This window comes from Mobula hypostoma, chromosome 17, assembly GCF_963921235.1.
Source record: "Mobula hypostoma chromosome 17, sMobHyp1.1, whole genome shotgun sequence".
Taxonomy (NCBI): domain Eukaryota; kingdom Metazoa; phylum Chordata; class Chondrichthyes; order Myliobatiformes; family Myliobatidae; genus Mobula; species Mobula hypostoma.
Genome location: NC_086113.1, coordinates 56,869,107 through 56,887,069, shown reverse-complemented (window position 1 = coordinate 56,887,069; position 17,963 = coordinate 56,869,107). Strand labels below are relative to the sequence as shown.

Below are 17,963 nucleotides of genomic sequence, written 5' to 3'. Positions count from 1 at the left end.
GTTTGATTTCTAAGTCTCGTATTATTCTTTACTTTTATTTTTCTTTAGCCTCCACTCTACTACTACTTAGAAGCACAGAGACCAATTAGTATTCTGAGAATACAGCTCCAGAGAGGATTTCTCCTTCTCAATAAAATGCTAACATTATAAAACAGTCTGGAGCTGTAATTATCTTGTCACCAATTAATTATTTTCCAATCTTATTTGGCTGAAAACCAAAATGGTTAATGAACTTGTATAGGCTGTCCCCAGGCTATGAATGCCCAACTAATGGACACTCTTATATACAAACAAGCTCCCATAAATACAAAAGTCTACAAATGGCAAAACTACTTTCCTGTTTTCCTCCCTCTAGTTTGATCCTGATGCTTTTGATCGGAGGTTCTTCAGAAGTCAAGAATGTGGGATAAGACATGGTGCTTATGATTGTTTATTAAGCATTACAAGAACAAAAACAAGGGAAAAGGGAAAATGAGCGAGCAAAAGCAGAGTCTAAAAGACAGAGTCAAAGAGGGACTGGAGGAAAGAGAAAGGGACCAATCCAATGTGTCTGGTCCATTTATACCACTTGGCTGATAACGTACATTCCATTCAAATTCCATTGCTTAAATTAACCAATAAGATAGCCCCATTCAAATAATGCAACTGCAGTCCTACAAAACACACTAAACAATTACACATTCATTGTAATTATATAAAATACAAACAAGCATAAGAAAGTTACTACAAGGAATGTAACAATTATACAATCCAATCCATCTCTCCCCCCCCACCTCCCTCTTCTCCCATACCCCTATCCTTTCCCTGCACCCCCGTTCTTTTAGTAGCTTTTCTTTCTTGTTGTTCTTGCGTGCTTTTGATGCCATTCGTCACAATACTGTTGAGACAAAATTTACAAAACTGCAAAAACAGAACTTTTTCAGAACAGTTGAATTTGTATTTTGTATCCAAAAAATTAACGCCTTTAGTTAAGATGGTAAGAATTTAAGGAATGTTAGAGAGCAACAGAATGTTTGTCGATAACTGCTCTGGACGCAATAGAAATTGCCCACTGGCCAGCCCGGAAAGAAAATAAATATATTCACGTGAAGCAGCCCAGATAGCTTTCAAATGATCCAAATTTTCATTGCTAAGTGTTTATTGCATCATCATTGGAACAATAACTATTATATTAATTTTGTTTTCTATTATTAACAAATTTGTGGCAAAACAATTATTTTGCCATACTTTGAGTAGGTGTTTTTCATATTCTTGAGTATTCTCATTCTCAGGTTGGCTCTGATACCAACTGAGATTATGTTATGGTAAATTCTAAGAGTTTCTGAGTTTTGGCCCATAAAATATATGGAAATTACCAGTAACAGCACATTCTTATGATTTTTTTACAAAAAAATACAACCCGAGAAAGTGTATATCTGAAATGCTTGCAATAATACATGAATTGGATTGATACTGAGGAGGAAAGCTTTTGAATGAGGGAAGATATTAACAATTTGATGGCAGAAAATTACTAAATGAAATCAATTTTAGATAAGTGTGAAGTAATTTTAAGGATACATAATTAAAGGATGGAATCAGGGGAACCTTAAGAGCCTGTGTTTCCATTATCTTAGTGTTTAAAAAGGAACACTGTGTTCTGCCTTTATAGCTGATGCACTGTACGTGAGAGCAGAGTGGTTTTGCTAGAATTATATACAACATGAGTTAGGTCACAGCTCTGGTCACCACATTACAGCAAAGATATGATTGCACTGGAGAGGCTGCCAAAAAGATTTAAGAGGATGTTACAAGGAGTGCAAAATATCAGCTATGAGGAAAGGTTGAATGGAACGTTATTTTCTTTAGAACACAGAAGCCTGAAATGAGGTTTAATTAATTAAATTATACAGATCAAAGATGGGGGAAGAGTACAAATTCTCCTGCTAACACACACACACACACACACACACACACACAATGCTGGAGGAACTCAGCAGGTCAGGCAACATCTATGGAAAAGAGTACACTCGATGTTTTGGGCTGTGGAGTCAATATCAACTGTACTCATTTTCCATTGATACTGCCTGGCTTGCTGAGTTCCTTCAGCATTCTGTGTGTGTTACTTGGATGTCCAGCATCTGCAGATTTTCTCTTGTTTGAAATTCTGGTAGTGGAGTCGAAAACCAGGAGGCATAGACATAAAGGAGAAAGATTAAAGGGTAGAAGAGAATTAATATAGGGATCTAGACCACACTAAAAATATTGGATGTTAAAATCTTGACCACATTTCAAGTGCACATACTGCTGCTATTTAAAAGATTTAATGTGCTGGAAGATTAGATTAGGTTGGCAAGTCTGTTTATTTAGAGATGCAGCACAGTACAGGCCCTTCTGGCCCAACGAGCCATGCTGTCCGCAGCCCAACTATTTAACACTATCTCAGTCGCACAACAATTTACGATGACCAATTAACCTGCTTTGGACTGTGGGAGGAAACTGAACCCAAGCTGTCACAAAGAGAACGTACAATTTCCTTACAGGTGGTGGCAGGGACCGAACCCTGGTCACTGGCTTTGTAATAACATTAAGCTGACTGCTGCGCTACCATGCTGTCCCGGAAAAAAAGTTCCTTTGCTTTAACCTTCAAAAGTATTCTCCATTGAATGCTAGATTCTCAGGGAAGGATGATCCATTCATGGCTAACTAAAGTTAAAGTTAAAAATGGTGTCAAATTTGCTAACAAGGAATATAAGGCTATGAAGATTTACACTGGGGGTTTAGAAGAATAGGAAGAATGTTAGAAATAGGCAAAAGATGTCTTTAAAAAAGGCAGGAGTGAAGTAGGTTATCAGAATAAGATAGCAAGGAATATTAAAATAAAAATAAATGACACAAAAAGATATACACAGAAACATAGAAAACCTACTGCACTGAGCTGTAGAATCTGAATTATTGAATCTACTAAAGGCTGGGATAAACAATGTTTTGAGCTAAAGGACTATGGGAAACAAGGTAGCAAGATGAAGATGATGAGATCAGATCAGATCATCTGTGACCTTATTGAATGGTAGCTCAGGTTTGAGGTCCATATGACCTATTTCTACACCAATTCCTTATGTTATTTTGAATTGCTGAATAGCTTTTACCTATGAATTAAATTCTAATCTAAAGGCTGTGAGTACATCTGATTAGGACTAGCCTAGATAGGAATTTTAGTTGGCATGGACCTGTTGAGCTGAAGGGCTTGTTCTGTGCTGTATGATTCGATGACTATCTGAGTATATTGTGCTTAATCCAATGAATTTCTACTCCCGTTCTTTATTATCCTGTTCCTTCCCCCCCCCCCACCATAAATATTTATTCAGTTCTTTTGCCGATGTCTTAATTGAATCTGTTTCCACCACATTCTCAGGCTGTGGATTTCAGTTCACCACAAATTGCTGTGAATTCTTCAAAGTTGCCTCCCCAGTTTTGCCAGTCACCATAAACATGTGCCTTAAAATAACCTATACATCTGCCAGTGGAAACAATTTCTCTTTATTATGACCATTTATAGAGTGGCCAAGTGGTTAGGGCTAGCGATCTGAAGGTCGTGGGTTCGAGCCTCGTCTGAGCAAGGCACTTAACCACACATGCTCCAGTCTACCCAGCTGAGAATGGGTACCGGCAAAAATGCCGGGTGTTAACCTTGCGATAGACTGGCGTCCTATCCCGGGGGGGAGTTTCGTACTCTCAGTTGCTTCACGCCACGGAAACCGGCATAAGCACCGGTCTGATGGGCCACAAGGCTCGTGACAGACTTAATAACCATTTATAATTGTAAACACCTTGTAAATTACTGTTCTCTGAAGAAAACAATCTGCAGTCTTTCCACAGACATTATCTACTCTCTTGTCTGACATGCTAATTAAATCCTCAAAAAAATCACCCAGGTTTGTTAAGAATGCATTTCTCCTTTCAATTGGCCTTTATTTCAGAGGGAATGAGAAAACAGAGGCTTTCAAAACAGGCAAGTTTAGTGGTCAACCACTTGACAAATTTTGAGGTGTGCAAGTGGCAATCTATTTTCAGTTTAATGGATTATTTATAATGGAATCTGCCTTTGTGATTACACCTCCTTCCCCACACCCCGATCATCCCCAGCAGATGTTGTATTAGTTGTTTAATTCCATCACTGCTTGGAAGGAGTGTTACTGTGCAACAGCTTTTATACACAGTATCCTTTAAAAATGTGAGCACAACCTTATTGTGGAAATATTAAAACGTTAGATAATGTATGACTGAAGTGGACTGAATTATGTTTCCATGCTGTGGTCTAGTTATTCCTTGTCCGTTTTATCCTGCTTCACCTGACTCCACTTAATCTTGATTTCCTCCAGAGCCAAGTCCCTCTTCCAGAGTGACAAGTTTGTGTAGGTGGATTTTGTTATAAATAGGGACTGAGGAATGTGTGGTGGAAAAATTGATGCAATATGTGTGTAGGTGGAAAAAATCTTATTGTCTATTACTCCTGAAGATCCTATAAAAATTTTTCACAGCAAATCAATAGTTAAATATTTAAATCTCATTAAAAAGCTTGAATTAATGTTCACTTACTGTTCACTGTTCCTTGATATACTTTATACTTTATTGTCGCCAAACAATTGATACTAGAATGTACAATCATCACAGCGATATTTGATTCTGTGCTTTCCGCTCCCTGGATTACAAATATTAAATATTAAAAATAGTAAAAATAAGTAAATATAAAAATTTAAATTATAAATCACAAATAGAAAATTAAAAAATGGAAAGTAAGGTAGTGCAAAAAAACCGAGAGGCAGGTCCGGATATTTGGAGGGTACGGCCCAGATCTGGGTCAGGATCCATTCAGCAGTCTTATCACAGTTGGAAAGAAGCTGTTCCCAAATCTGGCCGTTCGAGCCTTCAAGCTCCTGAGCCTTCTCCCAGAGGGAACAGGGACGAAAAGTGTGTTGGCTGGGTGGGTTGTGTCCAGTAGGCGAATTGCAAAGCATCGAGGTTGACCGGTAGGCTGTGGTTGATGTGTGCTATAACCAATCACTCGAAGCACTTCATAGCAATTGATGTCAGAGCCACAGGTCGATAGTCATTCAGGCATGCCACCTTGCTCTTCTTCGGCACTGGGATTATCGTTGCCTTCTTAAAACACGAGGGGATCTTAGACTGAAGCAAGGAGCAGTTGAAGATGTCAGCAAACACTCCAGCTAGCTCCCTTGCACAGGCCCGGAGAACCTGTCCTGGGACGCCATCTGGGCCTGTCGCCTTCCTTGGATTTATCTTCAGGAAGGCCCTTCTAACGTCCTCCTCGGTGACGATGAATCTCAATGCCACCAGGTCCAGTTCATCCGGAGGGAGCTCCTCTTCAGTTGGAATCTTGTGTAGAATACTTTAAGTTCGTCAGGAAGAGAAACGCCACAGTTATTGTTATACCCAGCCTTTGCTTTGCGCCCAGTGATCTCATTTAGACCCTGCCATAGTCTTCTGGCATCCCTCTGGTTAGCCTGGGCTTCCAGCTTGGCTCGATATTGCCTCTTGGCGCCCTTAATGGCTTTCCGGAGTTCACACCTGGATTCCGTGTAGTGACTAGTTTCCCCGGACCTAAAAGCCACAGCTCTAGCCTTTAAAAGCGACTTAACCTCATAATTCATCCAAGGTTTCTGGTTAGGGAATACCCGGATCGTCTTGCGAGACATGCAGTCCTCCATGCATTTCCAAATAAAATCCGTCACAGCTGAGGTCCTTGAATACTAACCAGTCAACCGATTCAAAGCAGTCACGGAGGACCTTATGATGCTTTCTGGCCTTGCTCCCTTCTTTTCATTCTAAGTTCTAAGCCCACATTGAAAATTGAAGTTGCATACAGTATACCAAGCAATTGCACATATTCAAAATTAAATAGATCTGAATTTTTCATTTAGTTTTTAAAAGGGTCACTTTCAGATAATGTGTACTATGTTTCTCATTTATATCCACAAGACAAGGTATTGAGGCATAATTGGAAATAAACCATCATAATAGGGACCTGAAGATACAGGAGACAGCAGATCCTGGAATGTGTAACAGCAAACAAGAAGGTGGAGGAAATGAACAGGCGTTGTTTCAGGTTGAGTCTCTTCATCTGGACTTGTTGGTTCATTTCAGCAATGTAGAAAGTCTTCTTGCTTAAGATTGTCAGCAGCAATACTTCATTTCAACCAACAACAATCTGTATTTGTTTTGCCCCTTTAATCTTATTAAGTGTCCAAAGGGAATTGACAGAATGTTAAGAAAAAGATGTGCTTCTGCAATATTGGGCCAAAGGCTTGATCAGAGGTTTATAGAGAAAGAGTCATCAATGAATAATGAATGTAGAAGAGACTCTTAATGAGGAGAGCAGAAAACTTGATAGGTTATGGGATTGGAGAAAATTATAAGTAAGAAGGATGTCACAATTGAAGGATTTAAATAAAGATGAGAACCTCAAATGCATGGTTATGCTTAAGTTTAGTTGCATTAGAACCGTTCATACAGTGCTTAATTTCTAACAGAATGGTTTCATTTACCTTGCATGTATTGTACCTGGCAGATTGCACCCAAAATTGGCTTGCTGATGGGAAGCAGAGGGTGGTGGTAATGGGCTACTTTTGTGATTGAAAGCCAAGAGACCTGTAGTGCTTGGACACTTGCTATTTATAATACACATGAATCATTTGGATATGAAAGGAGATGCTGATGACACAAAATTACTGCTATTGGTGAAAGTGAGGAGGCTAGACATACACTCTTACGACAAAATTGATCTGTTGGTAAGATAGATGGAGTTTAATCCTGGAAGTACAGGGTAAGGGAGAATTAATATATAATATAATTATCCTATAATTATACCTATAATATAATTTTAGGATGTATCGAGGCACAAATAGACCTTAATGTATGATGATTCCTGAATGTGGTAACATAGCAAAGGTGGCAAAGAAGGCATTCAGGAAACGGTACTTAGCTGTGTGGGGAATAGAATGTAAAAACAAAGATGTAATTGTAAAACATCTGTTATGCCACAGCTGAAATATCGTGGATGGTTCTGTTTGCCACAAATATAGGAAGGATATGATTGCACTGCAGAGGATATTCACCAGGATGTTGCTTGTTTTGGAGCATTTCATTTATCAGGAGAGTCTGAATAGGCTAGGTTTGCTTTCCTTGGAGCAGAGGGGCTCAGGGGAGAGCTGAAAGAGATACATAAAATTATGAGGGGCATACAGGAGGGAACTTCTCCCCATAGCAGAGGTAACAGAAACTAGAAAGTGTGTGTTTAGGGTAAAAGGTAAGAGATTTAGAGGAGATCTGAAGAAGAATTGTTTTCATCTAGTGAGTGATTTGAATCCGTAATGCACTGCCCGAGTGGAGACAGATACACTCCCCATAATTTAGCAGTATTCAGACAAGCACTTGAATTACCAGTGCATTGTAGGCAATGGATCTAGAGTTAAGAAATGGAATTAGTTTGGATGGGTGCTTGAGGTTAGTGTGGACATGATGGGCTGAAGGGCTTTCAGTGTTGTGTGACTCTTTGATCAAGTATTTGCTATCTAATATGGAACCAAGAAAGGACATTTCTGTTGGCAAGTGGAACAAGTGTGTTACAGGAGTTGGTGCTGGGCCTCAGCTCTTTTTACAAATGCATGTGAGTAAATTAGATAAAGGAACTTCAGGGATGGTTGCTAAAGATGAGGAAGAAAGTAACAAGAGCATCAAGTAGTTAGAATGCAATGTGAAATTATCCTTTTTCACAGGAGATTTTTTTTAAAGGAGCAACAAGAGAACTCATCATAGTACAGTAGTCTCTGTTTTATTTCGTACATTATTATTGCACATTGGTAAATTGTGTATATTATTATTCTGTACTTTATTAGCTAAGTCTGCACACTGCTAGATGTGTTTTTAAATGTTACTTCTGTAACAAAAGAATTTCCCACTCTGGATCAATAAAATACTTATTATTACTATTATATTAACTAAATGGTGATATTGCAGAGCTCTGACAACAGAGGGATTTTGGTAACTTAGTGCATAGAGTATGGGCGATAACCACATTTGGGATACCGCGTACATTATTGGTCTGCTCATTTTGAGAAGAATGCAGGTGCATTGGAAATAGTTCAGAGGTTAAGAGTTATGAACAAATTGCCTTCTGTGGGAAGATTAGATGGGTTAGGCTCGTGTGAAGGTGACTTGATTGAGACACATAAGATCTTGAGGTGTCTGTACAGCATGGATGTGGAGAAGATGTTTCCACTTGTGGGAGAACCTAGAGTCACTCTTTTACAAAGGGTGCTGAAGTAAACAACTTAATCTGAGAAAATTTTGGAACTTTTTCAAAGAGCAACCTAAGTGTGGTCTTTGAATATTTTTAAGGCAGAAGTAAGATGTATTTTTGACGAGCAAAAAAGATGTCAGGATAGACAAGCATGTGGGAGCTGAGGTCAGAAACAGATCAATGATCATCTTAATGGTAAAACAAGTATTTTACATGTTCATACATACCATGTGCACTTTCTAACAGTGAGAAATAAAAGAGAGAAATATCTTTTTGAAGCAGAAGAGAGACTTATTCACAGTTGTAAATATATGGAGTGAATATGTGGAGCAAACTTCAGTGACTGCAAGGTCAACCATCTTAAACAAGGAGCTGTATGTTTTTTTGGATTATGAATCATACAGATACGAATGGTAAAATACCATTTTGTGATGAGTAAAGGAGAGAAAATGTGGAGGTTTAAAAACAATTTTGAAGGAGTGTTAATTTATAAAGCAGAAGATATTTAAAAATTGTTGATGAAATGCTTTAGGGATAAACATAAAACCGAGATCTGTTGAGTTCCTGGGGCTGGTAAGGTATTTGAAAATAATTTTCAATAAACAATGCAGGCAGATACAAAAACTCTAGGCATTTACCTTCACCTTTTTGTTGTTTCATAGTAATCAAACCTTCAATGGCAATGAACTTTAGCACTTGTGTTTTATTTGCATAACTAATTAGTACATGCACATGTGGGTTAAAATAAAACAGATTTCATGTAAATGGCTCACAGAAATAATTTGGATTTGTTCACCTCAGAAAAAAAATTACATTCCACCAAGCTGGTGCTGTCGTTTCAATTAATTCTTTCACTATTACAAGCAATATTTGAAGCCGTATATCTTCATTCTAATTATCAGAATTGATTTTACTTTCTTAAAATTCAAAGCTTGACATGAAGCTTAGCAAGGCAATCAACAAAGGAATGGGCTGGGCAATAATATGAAGAGTGAAGACTTTGCCACTCCAGGCGTAATTCATACTGCTGTTATTAACAAGTGAAATACTAAGTCATATTCTTCATGTGTTATCTAAAACAGTAGCTAGTCACTTTTATTGTCTTTGCTCATGTTTTATCCTTAACTTTGTTAACAGTTAATATACTTGTAAATTTAATGAAGTTGTATGTTGCATTAAAACAGATGCAGATTTACTTTGTCGAATTTGATTTTCAGGTCAGTGTTGAAGTTCTGGTGGAACATCCTTTTTTTGTTTTTGGAAAAGGCTGGTCATCATGTTGTCCGGAGAGAACCTCCCAACTATTTGGCTTGCCATGTTCGAAACTTTCTGTTGGCGATGTTTGCATATCTCTCACACTGAAAAATCTGAAAAATGGCTCTATAAATAAAGGACAGGCTATTGACACGACTGGTGCTTTGTTGAAGCACCCGAAGAATTATAGTATAACTGGGAGCAGGCCCCGATACTTGGAGCGGGAGAACGGGATTGTTCAGGGAAATGTACCTGTTGTTTCAGAGAATGGCAAATTGTTTTCTGAAACCATTACAGTACAATCTGCAAAGTCTTGGCTCAACAAAACAGAGGTTGGAAGGCCTTCAACAAGAAAAAGAAGGTGGTCTGCTCCTGAAACACGAAAAGTAGAGAAGACTGAAGAGCAGCCATTGAATCTTCCCAAGCCTTCCTTCATTCCTCAGGAGGTTAAGATTTGCATTGAAGGACGGTCCAACATAGGCAAGTGAAGGCACTTTGGGGAGTGACAGTAGCTCAAAATTGTTAAATCTATAATACTGTACTGTAGACTTAAAGCTAGAAAAACCCCCAGTATTTACACGTTATCTGCTTGTTATTTTAGGTTTTTGTTAATAACATGTTGTAATAATTTTGAATGGTGTTACGGAGGAGACTGGTAACTGTTCTTTCCACCTAGCTTTGACTGTTCACTGTTTATTGAATGCCCTTATAAAAATTCTCACCTGGATTATTCCTGTCATGATTAGAATCCATTATAGTCTTCTCTGGTACTGTTTTTTTAAAATTTGGTTCATATTTAGTGACAGTTGGTGCCACTTTCTTTGTCCCCCATGCTTATTTGTACATTGTGCAACATAACAATGTGGCAGGATGGTCTTTGGGCACTTGCAATTCAGTAATATTTATTTACTGGGTATCTTAGTCTGGATGCTCAACATCATACCAAATTGACAAGTTTAGTGTTATCTGTAAACACTGTCATCCACTTAAACTAGATACTGAACTTTAAAAGAAAAGGAAGTGAAAAATAATGTAAGTTTTAGAAGACATGAGTCTAGAACCAATTGTAGATTCAAGTTGTTTGGAAGAATGAGAATCGATGATTCTTGTATGAATGAGTAAATATGGTAGTAGTTCATTGAAGACTGCTTTATCAGAACGCACTTTTTAAATGTAATGCTTAATAAAGAGAGAGATGGGGAATCCCAGTAAGTTGAAACAAAAGCTTGAAGAGAAATCTAAGAGTTATCCAGTGTTTAACTGTTGTACTTTTAAAGCATTTGGCAATTTGCACACCTTGAGAGTCAACAATCATCCAGTGAGTCTGTCAGTTGTGTTTTGCTCTCTACCTTTTTGAAAAGGGGAAACTTAAAAAAAAAGAGATGTAGCGAATATTGTTTGGCCTGCCTTAGCATTGGGACCTTCCCACAGTGTTGTTTTTTTTGGGAAACTGTGTTGAGTGATTGACGCAGAAGTATGTCATATCTATTAATCTCTCTAGGACAGTTCGAAAGGCTGTATATTTCCAATAATTTCCCTTTTAAAAGATATCAGACTGTTTCAAAAATTAAAAGTAGTTTCCATTTGTGTCATAAAACTGGTTTCCGATTGATTTACATTTTACACATAAATATCAGTGCATACCAGTGATATCAACAGTTTTAAAAAATTGTACAGGGTTTTAATCATTCAAATCTTTGTTCTTGGCCACCTTCAGATAATTCTTAGATCATTTTAGAGAGTGCAATGCTTTTTGAAGCACATAACACAATAACACTCAAACTTTCATTTATCAGTATTTAAAATGAACAAAGCCTCCTTTAATCTTGTTGCATAATAGCTATCAAATAAAACTTAAACCTTAGAATTGAGGGAGGGTTTAGTGGGCGGTAACTTTTTAAATTAGTGCAAATAACTCAGTCTAGCTTGCATTGAAAAATAATTTCTTAACTTGCCTCTTTTAAGAATGTATCCAAAGCTCTTTCAACATCCTCTGGAAATGAGTGGGTATAGGATTGGAGAGGCTAAAAGGCTTAAATATTGTTGAAGTTCACAATAATTAAAACTCTTAACAGCGCACCAAAATAGCTGAACAGGTTTTCACATATTGCACATTGACATTACTTGGTTAGTGCTGAGTTCCTAATGATAAAGTGAGGTTTATTTTCACTAAATACATCCGCCCTTCCATTAACTTGCTCAGGGCAGTCACATTCATATTCTTTTATTTTTCTTAATGCTAGATAGCAAGAAGAAAATTGAAGTGGAATGCAGAGATATGAGATGTTTAGTTAAATGGATCAGTATAGCTATTACAGTCAGGTGATTTTTATTAAAGAAACCTCCCAGCATGGAAGCAGGGACTCGTTTAACTGACTGAATCTTCTGAAGAAACACTACAGGAAATGGTCAGGCACAATACAAACGATTCAGTTATTTGTTTCTGTTGATTTATAAGTACGAATTCCAGTTCTAGAATCTTGATCCACCCACATATTACTCCAAAATTGTTTGCTTGTTTAGTATGTGCAATAACTATTTGTTCAAAGAGCCAGGTTTAAAATGATAGGTCACATCTTTTTGCTTACATTTAAAAAAAATTGCATTTCTTACGAATCATCTTACTGCTGCCTTTTTTTTAAACTGAGTCCCTGGCCTTCTTTAAAGAAGAAGTGTGCTGAATTAGAATGCAAGGAAAGCTTTTACATTTATAACCAGATCAGCCATGTGCCTCTGTACAAAGTCTGATTTGCAATAGTTAACTGACAACAGGCTATTTTTTAAAAAGTTTGTAGTGAGTAAAAATAAAACCTCACACAAAATTAAGTCAGGGTAATCCCACCTGTTTGTAGACAGTTACAAATATTTACTGGTTATTCCTATAGCAGTAGAAATTTCCACCTACAACACCTTTTTAATTTGTTGGATATAGTGATTGGAGAGACCTGTAGAACCCTTTCACACCTCTTACTCAGGGATGGGCTGGTGTGTATGTGGAACACTGATGTAACCGGAAGCAGCACTTTCACTAACTCCGAAGCCTAATTTCTTTTTAACAGACCTAGCCTCAAATATTTGTTACCTTACTAATCAGATAACGGTGGCACTCTATTTACATGGAATCTTATAAACAAAGTGCTTTTGAAGAGTTAACAGTCAAGGCTCACATATGTTGATTAGTACAGGTAATGTGAATCTATTGCACATGGAGATTTGAATGTTGATGAAAGGTTACTCAGTTTTTGAAAGGCTCAGATACTGTTTAAACTAGCTTTGACTTTCATACCTTGTAATATAATGGAGGGGAGAAATAAACCATTAGAAAAGTTGAAGGTTCCCTTTAGCTGTTTATTTTAATTTGGTATGTCCAGGAGATTGATTTATTCAGGCTGTGGTGAGGTTGAAGTACTGTATAAAGAGGCTTTTGGACGTGCAGCCAGTTTGTGAATAGTTCCCAGATGTGAACGGCTGCTCCTGAGGTTTGCTATATTTTTGGTTGTTAGTATCTTTTGAAAGTTTTAAGTCTTCCATTGAGAATCAATTAGAGGCGGCAATTGTCTTTTTTGTTTTCTTTGTGGACTGACTAAGCTGTGGTCATCTAATGGCAATGGCCAGTAGAGGTAGGAAAATGGGGGAGGGATAAAATGTTTTGCACCTTAATGATGATGGGAGAGTTTTTTCAGTGCATAAATACGTAGTTAAGAGCTTTCATTGTGAAAGGGGGGGACGTTTTCCGTACACGTGTGTATTCTATGTAATTCCAGTGTACAATATTGTACTTGCACTAGCTTTTTTTAAACAATTATACAAATGGAAGAATTCATATTCTATTTTCTAATCGTGGTGTGTCTATTTGTAGGATACACTCGGGTCTGTTGAATTTTATGGTCCCTTTCTTTGATGGTGCTTGCAGGTTTTCTAGTTAGAAGTTATTTCATTATTATGATAATATTTGATCCAGACTTTGAACAAATTTTGTTTTAAAGAAATTGTCTGTATACCAGTACAAGTTTATTGTTTCAGTATACTCGTACTAATAAAATAACAGTGCCAACCACAACTGCTTCCTCCAGTTGCTTGTCTTTAGTTTTATTCTTTTGATGCACTTCTTAAGAATCAGCTTATTTCACACAACCTCCTCAGGCAAGTAAACGATCTGGTTACTGCCCATATGATGGACCCATTTTTATAGAAGTATTCAAATCTGCATTTTACTTTATCTTTGTTTTCCACTTATTTTGAGTTCTATAAAATGCTTTAAAGTAATGTAATAATTGTAAATTATTAAATATGCTTGAAACTTCAATTTCTCTTTCATTTCAAAGGCATCAGGTTATCGAGAGGCTGTCAGGGCAGTGTAGAGTTTCAGGATCTGTTGCCTGAAGCCAGTCACTGCCATGGCCTACCTTAGCTTACAAATGGTCATGACAGCAGCCAGTTTGGTTCAATTGGTGTTGCAACAAAAAAAACATGGGGAGGGTTTGGGGCTGGGGGAGAAGAAAGTGCTGCAGGCTGATTCAAGCACATTATGAAAAACCCGCAATCCTTGGATTCCTGGGGAACAGAATATCTTAACCATTATTACTAAAGAGCACTTGATCTGGTCATTATCTGATTGCTGTAAGACCTACAGATCAGCAGTTTTATATAGATAGTTCTCCTCCAACATAATTGTTGCAATTCTAAGAATCTAGCACAATAGAAAGCCATGTTATAGTAAAAAGGCTGTACTTGCCTTCAAAGTACAAGTTTAAACACCAGTGGCTTAGACAGCATCTATAAAAGGGAAATAGACAGTTGAAATTTTGAGTTAAGACCAGTGGTTCCCAAACCTTTTTGGGTTACTGCTCCTTGGCTCCCATATCACAAACCCAACTCCCCTCCTCCCTTTCTGGCCATTACAAAAAACTATATAAAGAAATATGTTTTACGAAGAACAGTGAAAGAAAATAGTAACTGCAAATTCAAAGCAGTGACAAATAATTTTAAAAATTATTTGCATCTATTTAAAACTGCAAATAAAATTACTTAATTAGAGTAAATACAATTTTCATCAACAATTTTAGAGTGTGTGTAAGAAGTCCAAGTATTCACTACTTCATTGCTTTTTCACCTTCCAATGAGATGGATGGGCTTGGTGCAGTGATAGCAGCTTCTCAACATCAAGCTGGTGGTCACTCAGAAGGAGTCTCAGATCCCCACGTTCAGTAATTTGCAGTACGTTGCTTTGAAAGAAGTTGGGCAACGGCACTGAAACCGTGCTCCACCAAATATGGTGTTTAAAAGGCAATAAAGTATATCTTGACCTTTTCTTCACAGTGTAGCATAGTGTTCAGATATTTCTCTCTGCAACCAAAAGTCTTGATGTGATCTTTTTGAACCTCAGCTTCAGCTCAAATTCATTTTGTAGAGGATTAGTTCTTCCTCCATCCTTCCTCATTGCAAGTGTTCAGAAATGGATTCATTACCCAACCTGGAATCTGGATCGAGAGATGATCCTGAAATCTCTCTGACATGCAGCTCACGCAGGTGGGCACAGTTTACTTGAAGTTCATCATCTGGTATTCTTTTGACTCTTCCAACTCAGAGAGGCTTGGAAATTGGAAAAGGTCATGACAGCCAATGTTGTACTTAAGTAGGATTAACTTGACAAAAATATGGAGACAACAGATTTGACTTTGATAAGATTCACATCATTCCTTGCAATTGAAGATTGCTTTCATTAAACCTTGCAAATAATGCTGACAAATAGGCAATGTGATGCATAATATTGTTGAGTTGATTACTGAATGAAGCATTTGAATCTTCAAAGAATTTTACCAGTTTCAAAAAGCACATAAGAGTCTCAGGCAGTTTCCTTTTGAAAGCCATATGACTTCTATGTGCAACAACAAGCATTCACATACAAAGCTTTCGAAATAGTCGAGAACAGAGAGCATGGGACTTGATTTTATTTACCGCTGTTTTAACAGTATTTAATGATTTGTGCAGCTGATCACTTAGGTTTTTTGTGACAAGATGTTGCCTATGAATTATACAGTGAATGTTAGACATGTTAGGTATAGATTTTGTCAAGAAAGTAATGGTGGCATTCACTCATTGGTGGTGCCCCATCTGTTACGCAAGCAAGAATGTTGCTGACGGAATGTTCTTCTCTTTGAAAAATTGCTAAACAATATTGACTCCCACTTTATATCTGTTTCTAGTCCCCTTGAAAATAACAATTTTTGAACCATGCTTTCTTCTTTTATGAAGCAAACATAACCAAGAAGCAAAGATTTGTTGCCTGGCAAAGTTGACTCATCCAACTACAGAACAAATTCTTTGTCCCAAGTAGGTTGCACAAAGTGTCTTCCACATTCTCAGACATTTCATCTATTAGTCTTTAAACAGAGTTGTATTTGAGTTGAATCACTTTAATTATTTGGTCTGGTGACTTATGCAAAACCTTACTCAAAAGCTCCATTACTGCTGACAGAATCAGTTCTTCAGTTGAATGGGACATTCAAGATTTAGCAATGAAATGTTACATGAAGCATGCAAACCATCACTCTTTTGTTGTGAAGCTCTGGCAAACATGTTTTGAAATGTTTTCCGTTTCTGAAATTTTTCATGAAGTTACTGAAAATAAGCCAAGTTCTTGTTTGCTTTATCAAAGTGTATTCTCTTCAAATGTTCAAAGAGGCTGAATGGCTTTATTTCTTAATTTGAAAAAAAATCTTTTTCACACAAGATACATTGGCTGTCATTAATTGCTTGGTGCTGATACAAGTCCGTATTTCAGATACTCCTCACTATACTGTCTAAACATTTTCTTTTGGTTTTTCCTGCCATTTTTTTTATTATGGATTAACGACCATGGTCAATGGCCTATTGTTTAAGTCCAACCTTAAGTGCTGTGATCAATAAAGGGGAAAGTTCAGGCAAAACTTGACTCTCTGCCTGAAGGTACATAAAGAGGGGCAGTGATATCTTGTTTGGGCAGTAGGCTATAGAAATGTGGTTAAGACTATTTGAAAGCGCAAAGCCCATTGAATGGCATACCCTAAGTCATAGAAATTGCATGATTGTATCTGGCCAGGCCCAGAAATAAGATGATTTCTTCGGTCCAGATTTCTCATAATATGCCAAATACAGAAGTGTCACATTACTTTTCAACAACTATTAGCTACTTCAAGCAAAGTCTAAGGGAATGGTGGGTTAGCAAGTGACCAAGTGATTATGTGATCGTTGTTATCAATCATGAGGCATTGAGGATAAAATGCTTATAATAAGTAATTAATTTATTAAATTAAGCTTGTAATCGCTCAGCTGCCCCTTTGCGACCAAGCACCCTCACACTGTCCCCTCTTACCGCTCCCTTAGAAACTCCCGCTGCTCCTGGGAGGGGGCAATATCACCTACTTTGGGAACCACTGACCTAGATTAAATTACACCTTTTCCTTCCACCTGTTTATACTGGCTATCTCCCCTCTTTCTTTCGATCCAAATGAAGGATTTCAACCCGAAGTATGAATTGTCCACTTTCCTCCATAGATGCTGCCTGACATACTGAGTTCCTCTAGCTTTGTGTGTTGCCCTAAATTCCAGTAATTGGTGCCCCTCGTGTTTCCATGGATTCATGGTTTTCCTGACCATGATCACGCAAAAAAACAGTGCAGCCCATGTAATACAAATTGCATTCCTTGATTGCATTATAGCCAGTGCAAATGATGAAAATGCATTTTAACGGAACTGCCTGTAATAATTACCTGTCTGTGAGTGATGCTAGCGAGATTAGCATAAGTTCCTATCCAAATTAATAAACCTCAAAGTGTTAGTGCCAATTTCCGCTTTTATTGTCTATGTTAAATGCTGTAAGTACTGATGTCCAGGTTTCTGACCCTCTGAATGGTGATGTATGCCCAAGTCAGGATGAGCGTGACTTTGCACCATACCATTTCATCTGCTACCTTGGCCATCTGTCCAGTTGAGTTTGCAAGTTTGGGAGGTCCTGCGAAGGAAGACGAGCTGAAGAGCTGCATTGCATTTGGTAGAGGATACTTTCTGCAAACTCAGTGCGTCAGCAGTGGGAGTTTGGGGGATGAGGTTGCAATGCCATCCCTAATAGGCAGTTTATTCTGGATGTCAAGGTTTTGAGTGTTATTAGATCACCACTCTTCAAAGCATGCGGAGAGTATTCCCGCAACACACAAAGTGCTAGGGAAACTCAGCGCATCAGGCAGCACCTATAGAGGGAAATGGACAGTCAACATCTTGGATGAAGACCCTTCATCTGGTGAGTACTCCTGATTTACTCTATAAATGTTGAAAAGCTTTGTGGATTTTGAAGACAAGTAATTTGCTCCAGGGTACCTAATGTCTGAACTGTTCTCATTTGTTGTTGTTCAGTTGTTAAGTCGAGTCTGACTGT

General features: G+C 37.7%; 1 protein-coding gene across 9 annotated transcripts in view; it reads left to right on the top strand.

The window, feature by feature from the left end:
* Nucleotides 1-17,963, top strand: part of LOC134358048 (ataxin-1-like) — a 478,119-nt gene that overhangs the window by 295,421 nt on the left and 164,735 nt on the right. For 8 of the 9 annotated variants that reach the window (XM_063069934.1, XM_063069938.1, XM_063069933.1 and 5 more), the window contains one exon: nt 9,514-13,722. The exons of the other annotated variant lie outside the window; for it this stretch is intronic. In XM_063069934.1, the coding sequence (XP_062926004.1) occupies nt 9,514-10,038 (525 nt within the window). In that variant the 3' untranslated portion in view covers nt 10,039-13,722. Of the gene's footprint in view, nt 1-9,513; nt 13,723-17,963 lie in introns of those variants that run through there. 9 annotated transcript variants of the gene reach the window in all.